Source organism: Cetorhinus maximus, chromosome 8, assembly GCF_964194155.1.
Source record: "Cetorhinus maximus chromosome 8, sCetMax3.hap1.1, whole genome shotgun sequence".
Lineage (NCBI taxonomy): Eukaryota > Metazoa > Chordata > Chondrichthyes > Lamniformes > Cetorhinidae > Cetorhinus > Cetorhinus maximus.
This window is the reverse complement of record NC_135886.1, coordinates 69974336-69991091: the sequence shown is the minus strand read 5'-3', so window position 1 is coordinate 69991091 and position 16756 is coordinate 69974336. Positions and strand designations below refer to the sequence as shown.

Here is a 16756-nt window from a genome sequence, read left to right as displayed (position 1 = left end):
GGCTAAAATTGTGCCATCGTAGCCAAACTTACAGCTAGTCAGAAATATCTTTTGGACAACACTAGTTGTTCTGATTTACTCATCACTCAACAGAAAATACAAGCATCAGCGATGGTGCAGTGAGGAACAAGAATTATTCCAAATGCAACAAGAAAACATTAGAGAATTTGAAGCTCTAGAGTCTAGAGAAAAGTGGGCAGAAGAATCTTTTTCAGAGGTATGAACTGATAGTGTAAACTCAAAATTTGAGAATAAAGAGAGGCTGGTAGGAGTAAAGCTCATCAATTTAAACTAAATTAAAAGTAGACCATTTTTAAAAAATCAGCCGGAAGGGCAATGAATGTTGAAATAATGTGGGCTGCATTATAAGTAACACTTTTAGGGATGTTCAAACCACAGTCAGACATAGGCTGGGAGAGAAAAATTGTTAAAGAAATCAGCCTGATTGGCTGTAAAGCCAATGCTCATCCTTGACAACTATTACCTACTGCCTGCATTTTGCGCCAGTGTGCTGCAATCAAAAGTTCAATAAGGGGATAATGGCAGCAATATTTATAAATATTAATGATCAATTTTAATATTATTTACATTTAACTGTGCAATCCATCTTTTCCCATTCTTTCCTTTGCTAACAATAGACAATCTTGCATTTGTGTAGCATCCCTCACACCTTTGGGATGTCCCAGAGTGCTTTGCATCTAATGACTTATAAGGACTTAAGAAAAAAAAATAACAGAAATCTTCTCCCTCAACCTCAATTTCTACCCACTCCAAATATCAGAAATCTATCAATTTCAGTCCTGAATATACTCAATATGGAGCATCTACAACCCTATGGGATAGAGAATTCGAAAAATTCACAACCCTTTGAGTGAAGAAATTTCTCATCTCAGCCCCAAGTAATTTATCCCTTATCCTGAGGCTGTCTCCCCCCATGTTCCCTGTTCCCTAACCAGGAGAAACAATCCCCGAATCAACCCTATCAAGTACCCTTCAGAAACTTGTATGTATCAATGGGGTCACCTTTCATTCTTCTAAACTCCTGGGCATATGCCCAATTTATTTGCCTCTCATCATAAGACTACCCTCGCATTCCAAGAATCAATCCAACGAATCTCGGCTACGCTGCCTTCAAGGCAAGCATATCCTTTCTCAGATATAGAAAAAGCTGCACACAATACTCCAGGTGCCAACTTACCAAAGACTTGAATCCATAATCATCTGATTTAAGAGGCAAAAGCGCCACTATTGAATCAAGTCAGCAGCATAATTCAATGTGCTTTTGATTGTCATATTTCTGGGTTAATAGCTTTTATGTCCTAAATCATTGTATTTCATTTGTTTATAGATGTTTATCTATCATAAGATGCATTTCAAATGTGTGTCTCCGCAATCCAGCCATTTGTGGTTTTTATTCAAATCATTAACTTAGGTCACTATTACAGGGGCTCTCAACCGGGGGTCCACAAGTTTGTTTCAAGGGTTCTGCCAAATTTTAAAGTTGCTCCTAAAATGATTTCATGTTGATTTCATATTGCATTACATTCAATGATCACTGGAGGTAACACTTGACACGAACGAAAAATAATTTTTCATAATATTTTTCTGGTTTGTTGTAAAGTAGGTTTATGGGTGTGAGTGTAGATGGTTCTGTCTGTCTGTGTGATTTAATTACATTTGGAGTCAGGTAGACTGCAAGCTTGAAATTATCAAAAGAAGCTAGGTGTAGAAATGTTTTTGAAATGCTAATGAGTAAACATGGATGCTGTCTTAGCATGAAAGATATGAAGGGAATTTGCATTTTCAGTTAAGTGAAGGAGTTTCAAAGGGATGTTAGCCTGTTTACAACTAGCCAGATATGCAAGGCTAAGGAGTGTGTTTATTTTTCCCAAAGGTTACTGACAATATTGGCAACATGAAAGTTTTTATATTATGGGTAAAGTACAGTTCCAAAGATATATGGAGCAATAGAATTTACATTTTAAAGAGAGAAAAATATACATAAAGGGGGCCATGTAAGGTCTAATAGGAGAGTATGAAACAACTTTAAAGAAACCTCCAGCCATTTGTGCATAAGTCTGCTGTGTCCAGTAACTAAAGTTGGAGAAAGCCATTTAGAATTCCACCATCAAGTGGATATTATGTTAATTTGCTGGTTTTGTTTTTAAATCCAAAATCTATTTTGGACTGATGCCTTAAAGAGAGTGTGTAACTGGGAATCAGGTTAATTAGGAATTTAGGAGTTGTTGTAGTATTAAGTAATTGTAGCCTTATGTATGCACTAGAAATCTTTTATTTTGTTAATATTTTAGTTTAATTTTTAAAATCTCAAAAGTTCTTAGTGGACTCATTACTTCTGAATTCAGTGCATACATCCCGTAATAAATACTAATTGCAAAACCGTTGTGATAACTTGACCAAGTTTTCCTTGTGGATTTGGTCCACCTGGCACACATCATCTACCACGTCATAACACTGTTGATGACACAGTTCCCAAGAAATGATTACCTTTGTCTATGTTAATTATATATCAATTCTATTTAATTATATGTAGTTGCAAGGCAATTAATTGGAGCAGATATATAGAGGCACTCAATGAAACTGAGGGATACTTGAGTTAGGAGTGTGTAATGTTTCACTCTGTAAATAAAAGATTGAGTAAGATTGGCTCCAGTTCTATGCTTCATCGACTGGCTTTCCTGAATATGACAGTGAATAGATGTTGGTTCTAAACGATTAACAGTCCCATCAAGGAAAAAGGTCTGAGTGATTTTAGTGCATGTATAAAGAAGATATACTTGTGCAAAAGCAGTCTGCTGCTTGAGTGGGTGAAGGACACAACAATGTTGGCGGTCCAGCTGCTCCTTTGCCTTTCGCATCCCGTGATGCTGTGAGACAGACCTGCGTGGAGTGAGTGTCGCTTACTAAATAAATTGATTGCTCTGAGACATTCAGGGATCAATGCAAAAGAAATTAATGAGCATCTTAGGACACACATAATGTTTGTTTTTGTGTAGGTTTTCCCAACACATTTAATTTTAATTCTATAAGCTACTTAAATGCCCAATAAATGATTTGCCAGTCAGTCCATGTAACGTGATAGTGAGTTGCCAGGATTTAAAATGGATTGCAAAGTCAATGTATTGATTTCATGGAGATAGCCTAACAGACATTGGAGTGCAACTTGCTTGATCTCTCTCTGAAGATGCAGCCAACATGGATATGTTTGATCTGAAATAACAGCATCACATTTCTTGATATTATGAATATTGAGCCCTGGTTAAATAAACCACAGGCTGAAAGCATAATTTTCTGCTTTAAAGTCGCAAACCATCTACTCAAATGGTCAGTCCTACTTTTGCTTCATCCCATTTGGTTCACAACTATTAAGATGTTCAGTTCGCCAGGTTTGGTGTTTCAAGGAGTTTTCAGACACGAGAACTGGAATCCTAATTGATCATTGTGAGACCATAAAGCAGGGAGATTTGAGTATACATCTAATTGGTGAAGAAGATTTGAGTGTTATATGGTAACTATCAATCATTTTAAAGTTGTAGGTTATTGATCACACACGATGGCCCAAAACTTCCAATCTCCAGAAGGTCGTACCCCGGAGGTATCCCAGAAGATACACTGGGACACCCCCACCGACGTCCACATGCAAGGACTGCACAGGAATTGTCCAGGAAGTTCAAACTTCAGATGGGTGGATGGACAATTACCCTACATTGGGAACCATCCAATACTCTGGTTTAAATCGGAGACTTGGGATGATTCCAATTGTCTTAGCAGAAGTTACCCAGAAAAAGTTAGAAGAATTAAAACCACTTCTAACACCTGGGTAACTGTAGTAAATTGAGGTACCCTGCCCTCTAAGAGAATGCAAGTGAAAAGATCATGTGACAGCACTGACGAATCACTGTACAGTGTGGGCAACTGGTAACTGCAAGTCTAGTTCTGGAGGTTTCTGAGTGAGCAAGTATGATCTGGGGCTCTGCCTTATGTCTCAATAAACCATCACTGTTTATACGTACATCAATCTCTCCCTGTTATTGATTGCAAGCAGCAATTGATGAGAACAGAGGAAAGCTTGCAGTCAGAGTTCTGTTGGCCAACGAATTCATTTACCAAAGACATAAAAGTGGCGACAAGGATGGGATAGAGAATAAAAGAAAATAAATTTCAAGACAGGTGAACAAAGCACTGGAAAGAGCATCTGTGCTAATCTTATAAAATAGGCGACAGCCGGCATTGGGAGCAGAAAGCAGTGCTGAAGTTTAAAATTTTTTTTTAAATCCTGCAGAATCACGATCGCAGGGATCCTACCAAAACTCAAAAAGAGCGCGAAACCAAGCAGAAAAAAGTGGACAGCTGCAGAGTGTTTTTAAAAGAAGCGGCAATATATTTAAAAAGGTAAATACATGAAAAATGGCTATGGACAGAAACTTATGAGAGACCCTAGAGAGAGGGCGGCTCCATGATAAGCCAAACACCTAAATTCTTCATTACCTGGAAAGCCAATCAGAAGTGCAGTCCCCTTGCAGTCGTTCAGGATGCCGCAGTTCAGGTGTGTCGATCCATTCGACCCCATTTCAGGTGACTGGTCCCAGTATGTCAAAAGTCTACTGTTCTTTTTTACTGCTAACAACATCGCAGGGGAGGAGAAGAAGAGGACGATTCTTTTGTCCTCATGTGGGAGCAAAACACACAGGCTGATCTGCAGCCTTACGTCATCTTGCGCCCCAAACACAAAGACTTTTGATGAGTTAATAAAAATTGTACAGAGCCACCTGAGACCAAAGCTCTCAATTACTATGAACGCTTCAAGTTTATTTCAAAGAACAGGCTTCTGGAGGAGACAATTGCTGACTACATGGCCGTTTTAAAGGCATTAACTGAGCATTGTGAATTCGGAAGGTCCATTAGTGTGATATGTTGAGAGACCGGCTGGTGTGCGGAATTGGAGATGATACCATCCAAAGGCTTTTGCTAGCCGAACCTAGTCTAGCCTTCAATAAGGAATTAGAATTAGTTACCATGATGGACAGTTGTTAGAAATTCCGAAGTTATAAAAGATACACAATATGGCGCCTTCCATCTGGTCGAGCGGGACAATCAGGCAACAAAAGGCGCAAAAACTTTGTACTCCACGGAAAGGCAGGAAACGCTGTCTAGCTCCAGACCACTGAAAACAACAGTACTGCAGTAAAAACCCACAAAATGAAAGAGAGAAATACATCCAGGCCTCCAGTGAGCGAACGGCAATTCAAACAAGTCGAGTGCTTTTTCTGCTATTGCTACGGCCACAAAATGCGGCACTGCAGAGAAAGACAAAAACAACACTGTAAAGGCAGATGGAAAAATCGTGAAATATGCCTCATGGAAGAGCCAGAAGAAATAGAATCAGTCAGCCATTCGTTAGATAACCTCAAAGTGGGTAGAACTGAGCCAATCCAAGTAGTTATTACAGTTAACAGATAATCCATTAAGATGGAAATTGATACGGGAGCGTTGATGGTCTGTCAATGGACCATTTAGATATCTGAGTAAGGGAACCCATCTTTTGAAATTAGAAGTTTCAGACACAAAGCTGAGGTCATACACAGGCAAAGAAATAAATGTAAAAGGGGTATGTCAGGTCAAGGTGCAGTATGAGGGACGGTCTGCAAAATCACCCCCATTTGTAATGTCAGTCAGGGGACCGAGTCTCCTTGGAAGGAACTGGCTGGGAGAGACAAATCCTGAGGACCCACTAAGTTCCCAATTTGAAACCAGAAGTGTTGTTGCAAGAAAAAATGAGTACGCAGACCCAATGGGAGAAGCCGTAGAAGTGTTACACTGGGACAGAGTTCAAGCTGAAGTCAGCATCCTTCGAAAGGAAATGGAAAATCTACTGAAGGGCTTTCATGCGCTACAAAATTCAATCAGCTCTAATTTGGGCCACAAAAAAGATATAAAGAAGAAAAGGAAGTGTTAAGCCTGTCTCTGGCCAAGTTAAGGAACAAATTAGCTGAAAAGGGGCAACGATGTGCGATTCTCCAGGATACTATTAATGAGAATAGGAAAGAATTGGAATAGCTGAAGCAGCTGCTATGTAAAAGCCCTGAAGTTTTAAAGCTAGAAGGCCCTGAATTCTCAGAAGAGCTGTCAAAAACCCAACTACTGAGCTCATTCACATTCAGCTCACATCTGAGTCTAGTTCAGCCATTAGCAAAATTAAAGAGAAGACAGAGATATGGGTCAGTGCTACCAAGAAAAGGACACACAGAAAGAAAAAGAGAAATTATTGACAGTCCTCGGAAATACATTTTATTTTCCTTTTCTTCTTTCTCCTCATACATCATGTAGCTCATCACTGTATTGCTTTGTGCTTGTTGCCCTTTATCTGTTTCAGCTTGGAGGGGAGGGGCAGCAGGAGTGAACGGGTCTGCATCTGGAAGATGGTGAAATCATCCGCTGAGGGACATAGCGGGCAACTGCCCCGGAAAAGGTGATCTCGGAAACACCAGCTGAGGTTGTTGGGCTACGACGCTCAACCCGTCAAAGAAGGCCTCCTGAGAGACTTGACTTGTAAATAGTTATTGTGTAAGTAATTGATGTGTTTTAAGCTTGTTAGTTGTACTTTTAAGTAAAGGGGGAGGGATGTGGTAAAGTGAGGTACCCTGTCCTTTTAAGAGAAGGGAAGTATATTGATCATGCGACAGCACTGACAAATCACTGTACAGCGCAGGCAACTGGTAACTGTAAGTCTAGTTCTGGAGGTTTCTGAGTAAGCGCGTATGATCTGGTGCTCTGCCTTATGTCTCAATAAACCATCACTGTTTATTCTTACATCAATCTCTCCCCGTTATTGATTGCAAGCAATAATTGATGAGAACATAGGAAAGCTTGCAGTTAGAGTTCTGTTGGCCAATGAACTCATTTCCCCAAGCCATAGAAGTAACTATAGTATGGCCACCCCCACACCTCGATCCCGCATTGGAACCTCCGTCTACCCTTCCCCTCGATCCGCCTGACTAACCCCCACCCCCCGAATACCCTCCCATCCACCCAATCCCCCTGACTACATCCCCAATCTCTGAATATCCTCCTGCACTCCCAGTTACCCCACCCAATGACCAGTTGGCCCATCCTACCCCCACCACTGACCACCTTATCCCCAATCCATCCTACTCTCCGTCCCCACCTCCAGACCACCCAACGCTCTGATCCATCCTACCCAACCCCCTACTGACGACCCGACACCCACCAGTGACCAGCTGATCCATCCTAACCCCTCCAGTGACCACCTTACCCCCGATCCTTCCTAATCCACCAACCATAGACCACCTAACCCACTGATCCATCCTACCCCCTCCACTGACCACCCAAACCCCCCCCGACCCGACATCCCCACTGACCATCCAAACCCCACACTCTGTACGCTCCCAAAGACCTCCCGCCCCACCCCCCACTGACCACTCACTATCGCGAGCCATCCGGTTCCCCCACTATATCCACCCCCTGCCTCCTATATTTACAAAAGTGAATGAATTCATTAGACACTCCTTGCTTGCCATATCTTCAGCAAATAAATGGAAACATTCAGAATCCTGTAAAACATGTTGACACAACCTTTTGCTGATAGATTTCTAAGAAAAACTAGTGAATTTTAAGAATTTGAAACCATACAGATGAATATGGTTAAATAACTGAACTACAAATCAATTATTCCTCCCCAATATTTACATTCTGACCATAAAATGTCAGAATTCATCTAATATTTGCATAAATATTATTTGGAATTAAAACATTGAAAGGTCTACTGTTGCTCGAGATTTCGGTGCTTGGCATGGGGAATGTTCAAGGATTATCACCAAATAATATGCTGCTTCTGGCTCACACATTTCTATTTTGTTGAGATATCAGGTGGGTTGGATTCCTCTTCTGGATTTATACCAAAAACATATACCTGCTCTTTATAAATGGATTCATGATATTGTTACATGACAGAAAGTAGTTCTTCCAGGAGAACAGAATGACAGCTGCTATAATTTATACACACAGCTGAAAGGTGATCCATCGCGTTGGTACATAGGTCTCAGAGCACAGAAAGAGGCCAACTGGCTCATCATGCTTGTGCTGCTTCTTTGTTAAAATGCATAACTAATTTTTATTCAGGAAAAATACTAATGTTACAGGTTGGGGGGGGGGAGATCATGAAAGTTTTAGAACATGGAAGGGGTCCTCAGAAGCGAAAAGGTTGAGAACCCCGACATCAGCAGACAGGTATTATTATTATTATCATTATTGGTACAGTTAAAAATTAAACCTGGTCTTATTTTTAATAAAATGGATTAAACATTCTAACGTAAAAGCGCAGTAAAACTGCAGGGCACAAAAAAATGGAAAGAAGAAAATTGACTCAAGTTACCAATCATTCAATTCACTAAATATAAAAAAACATTTTGATTCAGTTATGTGTCTGCCTAGTTAAAACATCAACTTGTACAGGATATTGTATCCCATTGTTCAGCATAATACAACTACATCAATGGAATAGCCTCTTCACAAGCAAACCTGATTTTCTGTCTTCTTGCGATTCCTGCCCTTCCATCAAGATGTATTAACATTGGATCACCAATCCCCAATCTGCCTTGAATCACAATTCTACTAATCAGCTTCAGATCACCTTTCCAGCCTCAGAGTCACCTTCATGAATTTTTGTCATCTTCAAGATTAGCTCCAGGGAGGATATCTTCGACTCTGATCATTCCAGGTCTACCTCTTCCCAATAGACTACATCTGTTCTGACTTACTGATAAATGTTCACACTTCCCCTTCCAAGATCTTCCTACTTCCCCCTCCCCTCCACCACTCCCTGGGAGCCCTTCCTTGTTTCTGGTTAACCATCATTATTACCCACTTTATTTCCATTTGCACTTTTATTAAAACAACTATGTTCCTGCTAAATTTGTTGTTCCTGTTCTACCAGCAGACATGAAATAACTGCAACCGACCTCAGCGCCTCCACCTCCTTACTTTCCTTCCAATTTTGCTCAATTTTTCTCTTTCCTCCTTTGCTCCAGCTGCCTTACCTTCAAACCACATTCCGACCCATGAGGTTCGTTGCGTCCCCTCCCCTAGTGAGGAGGTGGTGGTGTCTCCACCCTTTAAGTCCTCGCTCTGCCCTCTGGGAGAAAATCAAACACCCGTTCCCTTGCTGCAGCCCCCTGAGCAGGGCCCTCGGGGGTCGGTGAGGGTGCCGCCCTTGAGGCGGTGCCCCACTCCGACCCAATCTATACCTGCAAGATGTCATCTGGCCCGCCAGGGGACTGCAGCTGTCCCTTCATGGCCCCAATAACTGGGTCACTGGGTGGTGGCAGCGAGGAAGGCCACCCTGCTCCCTCCCAATGTTTAGCACTGGGCACCACCATCTTAGGCCCGGAGCTCTTTCCGGACTCACCAGGTGCCCCGGTGCCCGGGAGGGAGCGGGGATCTGAGCCGCTGCCGCCCTCTGACCCAAATCCCCAAGAGGAGACCAGAGAGGCCCCTTCTGCCCTTGATCCTGGGGGTGGGATTGAGGTGGAGGTGGAACCGACTGGCAGCTCCGAACCAGCCACCATACTCAATACGAGGGAGGGGTTGGAAGCTGGAGGCAACAGCCTGGAGGAGGACAGAGTTTCGGTGGTGAGCACCGGGGACGACTTGGAGTTGTTGTCGGGTGAGATGGTGGGTCCCCTGGTGCCCCCTACCGACTCTCCCCTCATCCCCATTAGGGATCTCCAGGATTTCTTAGCGAGTAATCGCGGTCGATGAGACAGGGTCTAGTCGGCCCTGGACCAGTGGCATTCTTTTCCTCGTGTTCTCGTCCGCCCGCGAGGCCCTCAAGGCTCCTGCGCTGGACCGGAACGCTAAGAGGAGGGTCCACACGTTTCTCACTGGGGGCCTGAAGGAGAGGAAGACTTAAAAATAAAGTCCTCTGCTTTTATTTCAGGTGATGGTAGCATATATTTCTGACAATGAAGACTACCATAGCCAGCCTCAACATCCATGGCAGCAGGGACGCACAGCGCAGGTTCCAGAACTTCTCGGTCCTCCTGGACGGAAAGTATGCGGTGTGCTTCCTGCAGGAAACCCATACCGTTCCAGGAGACAAAGCTACGTAGCTCTTGGAGTGACGAGGGGGGGTCTACATGAGTCACCTCGCCTCCAATTGCAGCAGGGTGGCTATCTTGTTGGCCCCACATTTTCAGCCGGAGGTCTTGGGGGTCAAGGAGCCAGTGCCAGGCCGGTTGCTGCACCTTGCTATGCACCTGGAGAGCGCGACGCTTCACTCTGTGAACTTGTACGCTCCCCTGGGCTCGCAGCAGCAAGCGAACTTCTTTGAGGAAGTGTCCACTCATCTGGGCTCCATCGACGCGGGCGAGTGCATTATCTTTGGGGGGGGGGATTTCAACTGTACCCTCAAGGTCCGGGACTGTCACGGTACCCAGCACCGCACACTAGGTGTGAGTAAGTTGCGGGACTGGTCGGATCCTTCGACTTGGTGGACATCTGGCAAAATCTCCATCCCGACTCCAGCGTTTTCACTTTCGTGTCGGAGCGTCCAGACTCGACCGCCTTTACCTTTCAAAGGCGTACGTGTCCTGCGTTCCGTCGGCTGCTGTACGGTGGGTGCCGTGCACGGACCACCGTCTGGTGTGGGCGGAGCTCGCTCCATTCTGCGCTTGGACGGGGTCCGCGTACTGGCACTTTAACAATCTGTTGCTGGAGGATGAGCAGTTCTTGGGCTCGTACCGTCGTTTCTGGGCCAGCTGGAGAAAGAAGCGGGGAGGCTTCCTCTCCTTGAGGTTATGGTGGGACTTGGGCAAGGCTCACGTCCGCATCTTCTGTCAGAAGTGTGCGAGGGGGTCGACAAAGATGCGGAAATCCAGGGTTGAGGAGTTGGAGAAGGAAGTGCTCGACCTGGAGGCACGTCTCCGTCAGCTTGACGCGGACCCGGCCCTGTGGTTGGTGTACGATGAGAAAAAGGGCGCGCTGCGGGACCTGCAACTTGTCGGGTCTCGCCTCGCTACGTGAGGTCGCGGATCCGGTTCCTCCAGGACCTGAACTGCAGCTCCCCCTTCTTCTTCTCGCTGGAAAAAAGGCACGGGGTCTGTCAGCAGCTCCTTACGCTGCTGGCCGACGACAGATCCCTTGTCTCGGATCCGGAGGGCATCAGGGCCATTGCTCGAGACGACGACACTGCCCCGTTCTCTCCGGATCAGTTCAGCGAGGATGCTCACAGAGTTTTGTGGGAGGACCTGCCGCAGGTCGGCCCAGAGGGCACTGGAAAGCTTGACTCCCCTATAAATCTGAGGGAGCTGACCGGCGCCCTCAACAACCTCTCCAGGGGCAAATCTGTGGGGCTGGACGGGCTGACCATGGAGTTCTTCAGGGCGTTTTGGGACGCGACTACGCGGGGGTCCTGGGGGAAGAGTATTGCAACTGAGGAGATGGCCCTTACGTGGCGCAGGGCAATTATTACCCTGCTGCGTAAGGGGGGTCTCCGCCTCCTTAAAAACTGGCACCCAGTCTCCCTCCTCAGCACGGATTACAAAATTTTTGCCAGGGCCATGGCTTCTCGCCTTGACACCGTGCTGGACCACATGATCCACCCTGACCAGTCCTACACGGGACGTACCATCTACAACAATATTCATCTGGTCCGGGACACCATTCATTTTCCCCAGAGGGCTGGTCTGTCAAGCACCGTCCTGTTTCTTGACCAGGAGAAGGCGTTCGACAGGGTGGATCACGAATACTTATTCGGGACTCTGCGAGCATTTGGGTTCGGGATGCATTTTGTCGCCCGGATCCGACTTCTATACGCTGCCAGAGAGTGTCTAGTGAAGGTTAACGGGTCCCTGACGGCACCCCTTCGCTTTGAGAGAGGGGTGCGTCAAGGCTGCCCCCTGTCTGGCCAATTGTATTCTATTTGCGTGGAGCCTTTCCTGCGCCTCTTGCGGAGGAGGTTGTCGGGATTGGTTCTGCGCGGGCCGGGCATCAGGGTGGTCCTTTCGGCTTATGTCAATGACCTGCTCCTCATGTTTAGTGACCCGGCTGACCTGCGGAAGATGCATGAGTGCCAGGAGGTCTACTCTGCCACGTCTTCTGCCAGGATCAACTGGGATAAGTGTTCTGGACTCCTGGTTGGTCCGTGGCAAATGGATCCCCTACCCGAGGAGCTCAGGCCTTTCACCTGGAGCAGGACCAGCCTCCTCTACCTGGAGGTTCATCTGCTGAGGAATCCTGGCTGGCGAACTGGCAGGAGCTGGGGACCAAAGTCACCACTCGCCTGCGGCGCTGGACAGGACTGCTCCGAGTGCTGTCTTACCGGGGTCGAGTTCTGGTCATAAACCAGCTGATTGCAGCCATGCTGTGGTACCGGCTGGTCACTTTGACCCCTCCCCCAGACTTTGTCACAAAAGCCCAGAAAATGCTCATCGACTTCTTCTGGGACAAAAGGCTGCACTGGGTCGCTGCTGAGGTTCTGAGTCTCATGCTTGTGGAGGGCGGTCAGGCGCTGGTATGCCTACGCTCCCAGGTGGCGACCATCCGCCTTCAGTCCCTGCAGCGATACCTTTACGTCGAGCCCCCTCCGAAATGGTTGCCCTGGCGACGTATTTCTTCCACCAGGTGCACGGCCTGAATTATGACGTGCAGCTTCTGTTTGTAGACTAGAGGGGCCTTCGTGGCTCCTTGCAGGTTTTGCCCGTCTTTTACCAGGACCTGATCAAAGTCTGGAACATGGTCACCTCGCGACATAGCTCTCCCCCGTCAGGAGTAGCAGCTCTCGTCAGAGAGCCACTGCTCAGGAATCCGCCCTTCCGTCCGTTTCAGTGGCTGACGGAGAGGAGGGCTGTGGCTGCCGAAGTGACCAGGATCGGGGTCGTGCTGGGTGGCAGAGGAGTGGGCTGGATGCTTCCACAGGAGTTGGCGCATCGCGCATCTGTGGACGTCCGGCTCGCAGCCAATGCCATTCGAGACCTTAGGACGGTTGTGCTCGGCCCCGATGTTATACTGGGCCTTGAGGTGGTCTTCCGTCTAAGCGTACCCCTGTTCAGATGGAATTCCACATTGGCCCTGAGCCCCGAAGCCTCCCTCGGGAGCCGGTGCCCCACAACCCGAGCCACCTCGCGGAAATGCCCTCCGTGCCCTTTAGCACGGCGCAGAGGGGTTTCCTGTACAGGCTGCTGCTGCACACCCTTCACTTCCATGCCCTCGTCCGGACACGCCTTGGCGTGCCTTGCTGCGGAGGTCCCGTTGGGGGGGCCCTCTATGGAGGTGTCCTCCCGCTTTCCATCGGGGACCTGGGATGGAAGGAATTGCATGCAGCAGTCCCATACAATTGTAGGATGTGTCGGTTCACAGACTCCCAAGATACCTGCCCTTTTTGCGGTCTTGTGGAGTCCATGGACCATGCTTACGTCGGTTGTTGTAGGCTGCACTCCCTTTTCAGTTATTTAAAGAACCTTTTATTAATGTTTTGTTTGCACTTCAGACCCACACTCCTGATTTACGGGCACCCAGGGCGGAAGGGGTCCAAGAGGGAGCAGGACCTCCTCGTGAATCTGATCCTGGGCCTGGCCAAGTTAGCCATTAACAGGTCCAGGCAGCGGGTGATCGAGGGGGTCGTCCGACCCGACTGTCTGCCCCTCTTCCGCGGCTATGTTCACAGTTGGTGTCCCTGGAGCGGGAGCACACAGTGCCTGCCAGCACCGTCGAGGTCTTCCGTGCCTGGTGGGCACTGAGGGGACTGGGGTGTTTTATCAACCCCCTTAATCACATTTTGATTTGATGTTTGTAAGTTTACTTTAAACTTTGTCTTTGGTTTTACAGTTACCCTACTTTAGGGGCTGTGTTTATCTTGTCCCTCATTTTGTTAATTTAGTTTTTTTGGTTGACTCTAAGAGAGTTTATAAAGGAGATGAGGCTGTGTGTCAGGAGAAGGCATTCTAAGATCTAACAAGTGTGAAAAGTCTCCAGCCTCTGTGCATCAAGTTGCTGTCTACAGGAACCGAAGCTGAGAAAACTCACTTTGAATTCTCCTATCCAGGGTATTGTGTTGCTTAGCCTGGGTCCGTTTAAATCCATTTGATTTTACTGTTGCCTTAACAGAGGTGTAACTGGGAGTCAGATTAATTAGCGGTTTTAGGAGTTAGTATATAAGTAATTTGCAGACCAATATATGTACTTGAAATCTTTTTTGTTAATAAATGTTTAATTTAGTTTTTTAAAAACCTCTGAAGTCATGGTAGCCTTATTACTTCTGAATTCAGGACGCACATCTCGAAATAAAATGTAAATTGCAAAACAGTTGCGACCATGTGATCAAGTTTCCCTCATGGACTTGATCCGCCTGACACACATCATCTGTTATGTCATAACAAGAAGCAACTCCAAGCTTCTGTTCTCTTGACCAACACTCCCATACTTACTCCCTCCTCTTCAAAAGCGGATTGCAAGAAACCAAGACTTCGAAATCAAAGCTACCTCCAGCCCCAGCTATCCACTCAACATTGAGCTTCATTCCTCTCATCAGCTCTTATTCCATAGTTTCCTCCCAATCTTACCACTATCATCACTACACTCATCATGACCACGAAGCTCATGTTATATTCTCTTAATCACTTCCCCCCTCAGCTCATGATCACACCATTCCTTCTCCTCAATCTCGTCAATATTTCTAGTTTATTACTGTCTTCTAGCATTATCCCAAAAGCTGTAATCCTCGTCATTAAAAAAATATTTAAACCCCACTCATTTTTGCAATTACTGCCCACCCTACAATCTTCCTTTTCCTCTAAAGTCCTGGAAGACACCATTGCCTTCCAATTATGTAGCTACCAGTCCCTACTTGTAATCCTATAACCTGGTATCATCCTCAACCACAGCACATACCACTCTGATCCAAGTAACAAATATCACGCGTTAATCAGCAGAGCTTATTGCTCTTCCCAACCCTCTTCAATACCACTAATCACTCTAGCCATCTTCAACAATTCTCCTTGACAATGCACTTTGGCACTGCTCTCTAGTGGTTCCATTTAAATGTGAATCAAAAATGACACTCCTGCCTGTGGTCTTGAATGAATAAAACCAGCTTCACATAGACAAAAGTGAAGTCATCCTTGCCCAACATAATATTTCTGTAATCCTATCAAATGCCATCTCACGCTAAGTTTGATGGTACAGAAACTCAACATTTTATTTGATCCCATGTCTTGCTCCTTTTCACAAATCCAGTACATCACCAATATAATGTCTCAGCTTTTATCTCCCTCATCGTTGCAAAGATTCCTTGCCTTTGACTACTTCTGGAGGATCAATTTCTTTAAACATCTCTTTGCCTTTTCGCCTTTCAAAGCTGCAACATATCCTGACTTATCACAGCTTGTGCCTTTACTCATTGTTATCAGCCCGACCCTTACCAGGTCCCTCATGCCCCGAAAAATCAATTTCAAGATCTTGACCGTATTTACAACTGCCTGCGCACTTCACCCCCACCCTTCAGCCCTAAGGCTCCATTCATTCAGGGACACAGCAACCCCGGAGCAGGGCCGCACTGAAACCGATGTCTGACTTTATTACCCTCTTCACAATGACAAGTTTGATAAAGCCGCCGCTCCCCGCACTCACCTGAAGTAAAGTAATCAACCGCCTGCTGCAAGGACTCCAGGTCGTCACTAGCCGCTCTCGACCGAGCCTTCGCCCTCCCACTCACTCTTGCTACCCGTTCCATCTCACCCAGAAAACAAATCGGCAGAACATTCAAACTAGCGCGGGCGCGCCTCCGGTCAACCGTTAGCGCCTGCGCATCACGGTTAGGAGGCGGGGCGAACGAGCTACGAGCATGCGCACTGAGAACAAAGGCAGCTGACAGAAGAAGCTGATGGTGTGGAACATAGAAAGGTAGTGAACAAGAACAAAAACAAAAATATCTGGGAAAACTCAGCAGGTCTGACAGCATCTGCGGAGATGGACACAGTTGGCGTTTCGAGTCCGTATGACCCTTCATCAGAACTAAGGCATAAAGAAATTAGATAAAATATAAGCTGGTAGAAGTGGGTGGGGCAGGAGAGCTCGATAGAGGGCCAGTGATAGGTGGAGGCCAAGAAGAGACTGCCAAAGATGTCATAGACAAAAGAACAAAGGGGTGTTGATGGTGGTGATATTATCTAAAGGATGTGCTAATGGTGACATTAAGGGAAGCAAGCTAGTGGCAGATGGCCCTAGTGCGGGTGGATTGCGGGGAAGGGATCAAAATGGGCTAAAAGGTGGAGATGAAACAATAGATCGAAATAAATGTAAAAATGAAGGGGAAGAAAAAATATAGTGTAAAAAAATGATAAATTATTGGAAAAAAGAGGATTGGAAAGGGGGTGGGGATGATCTGAAATTGTTGAACTCAATATTAAGTCCGGAAGGCTGCAAAGTGCCTAGTCGGAAGATGAGGTGCTGTTCCTCCAGTTTGCGTTGAGCTTCACTGGAACATTGCAGCAGGCCAAGGACGGACATATGGGCATGAGAGCAGGGTGGTGTGTTGAAATGGCAAGCGACAGGGAGGTCTGGGTCATGTTTGCGGACAGACCAAAGGTGTTCCGCAAAGCGGTCACCCAGTCTGTGTTTGGTCTCTCCAATGTAGAGGAGACCGCATTGGGAGCAGTGAATGCAGTAGACTAAATTGAGGGAAGTGCAAGTGAAGTGCTGCTTCACTTGAAAGGAGTGTTTG

General features: G+C 46.2%; 1 protein-coding gene and 1 long non-coding RNA gene across 3 annotated transcripts in view; one reads left to right on the top strand and one right to left on the bottom strand.

Annotated features, from left to right (window-relative positions):
• LOC144683708 (uncharacterized) overlaps positions 1 to 6789 on the top strand; it is a 116946-nt gene extending 110157 nt beyond the window's left edge. Inside the window, exons 6-7 of one of the 2 annotated variants that reach the window (XR_013577321.1) lie at positions 4304 to 4413; positions 6395 to 6789. This is a non-coding gene — a long non-coding RNA (uncharacterized LOC144683708). The remainder of the gene's footprint in view (positions 1 to 4303; positions 4414 to 6394) is intronic. The other variant, XR_013577322.1, reaches the window with a different exon arrangement.
• The window catches only part of cenpi (centromere protein I), a 97207-nt gene extending 81374 nt beyond the window's left edge, over positions 1 to 15833 (bottom strand). Inside the window, exon 1 of the mRNA XM_078547012.1 lies at positions 15664 to 15833. Within this exon, the coding sequence (XP_078403138.1) occupies positions 15664 to 15766 (103 nt within the window). The 5' untranslated portion in view covers positions 15767 to 15833. The remainder of the gene's footprint in view (positions 1 to 15663) is intronic.
• Between the last annotated feature and the right edge of the window lie 923 nt (positions 15834 to 16756).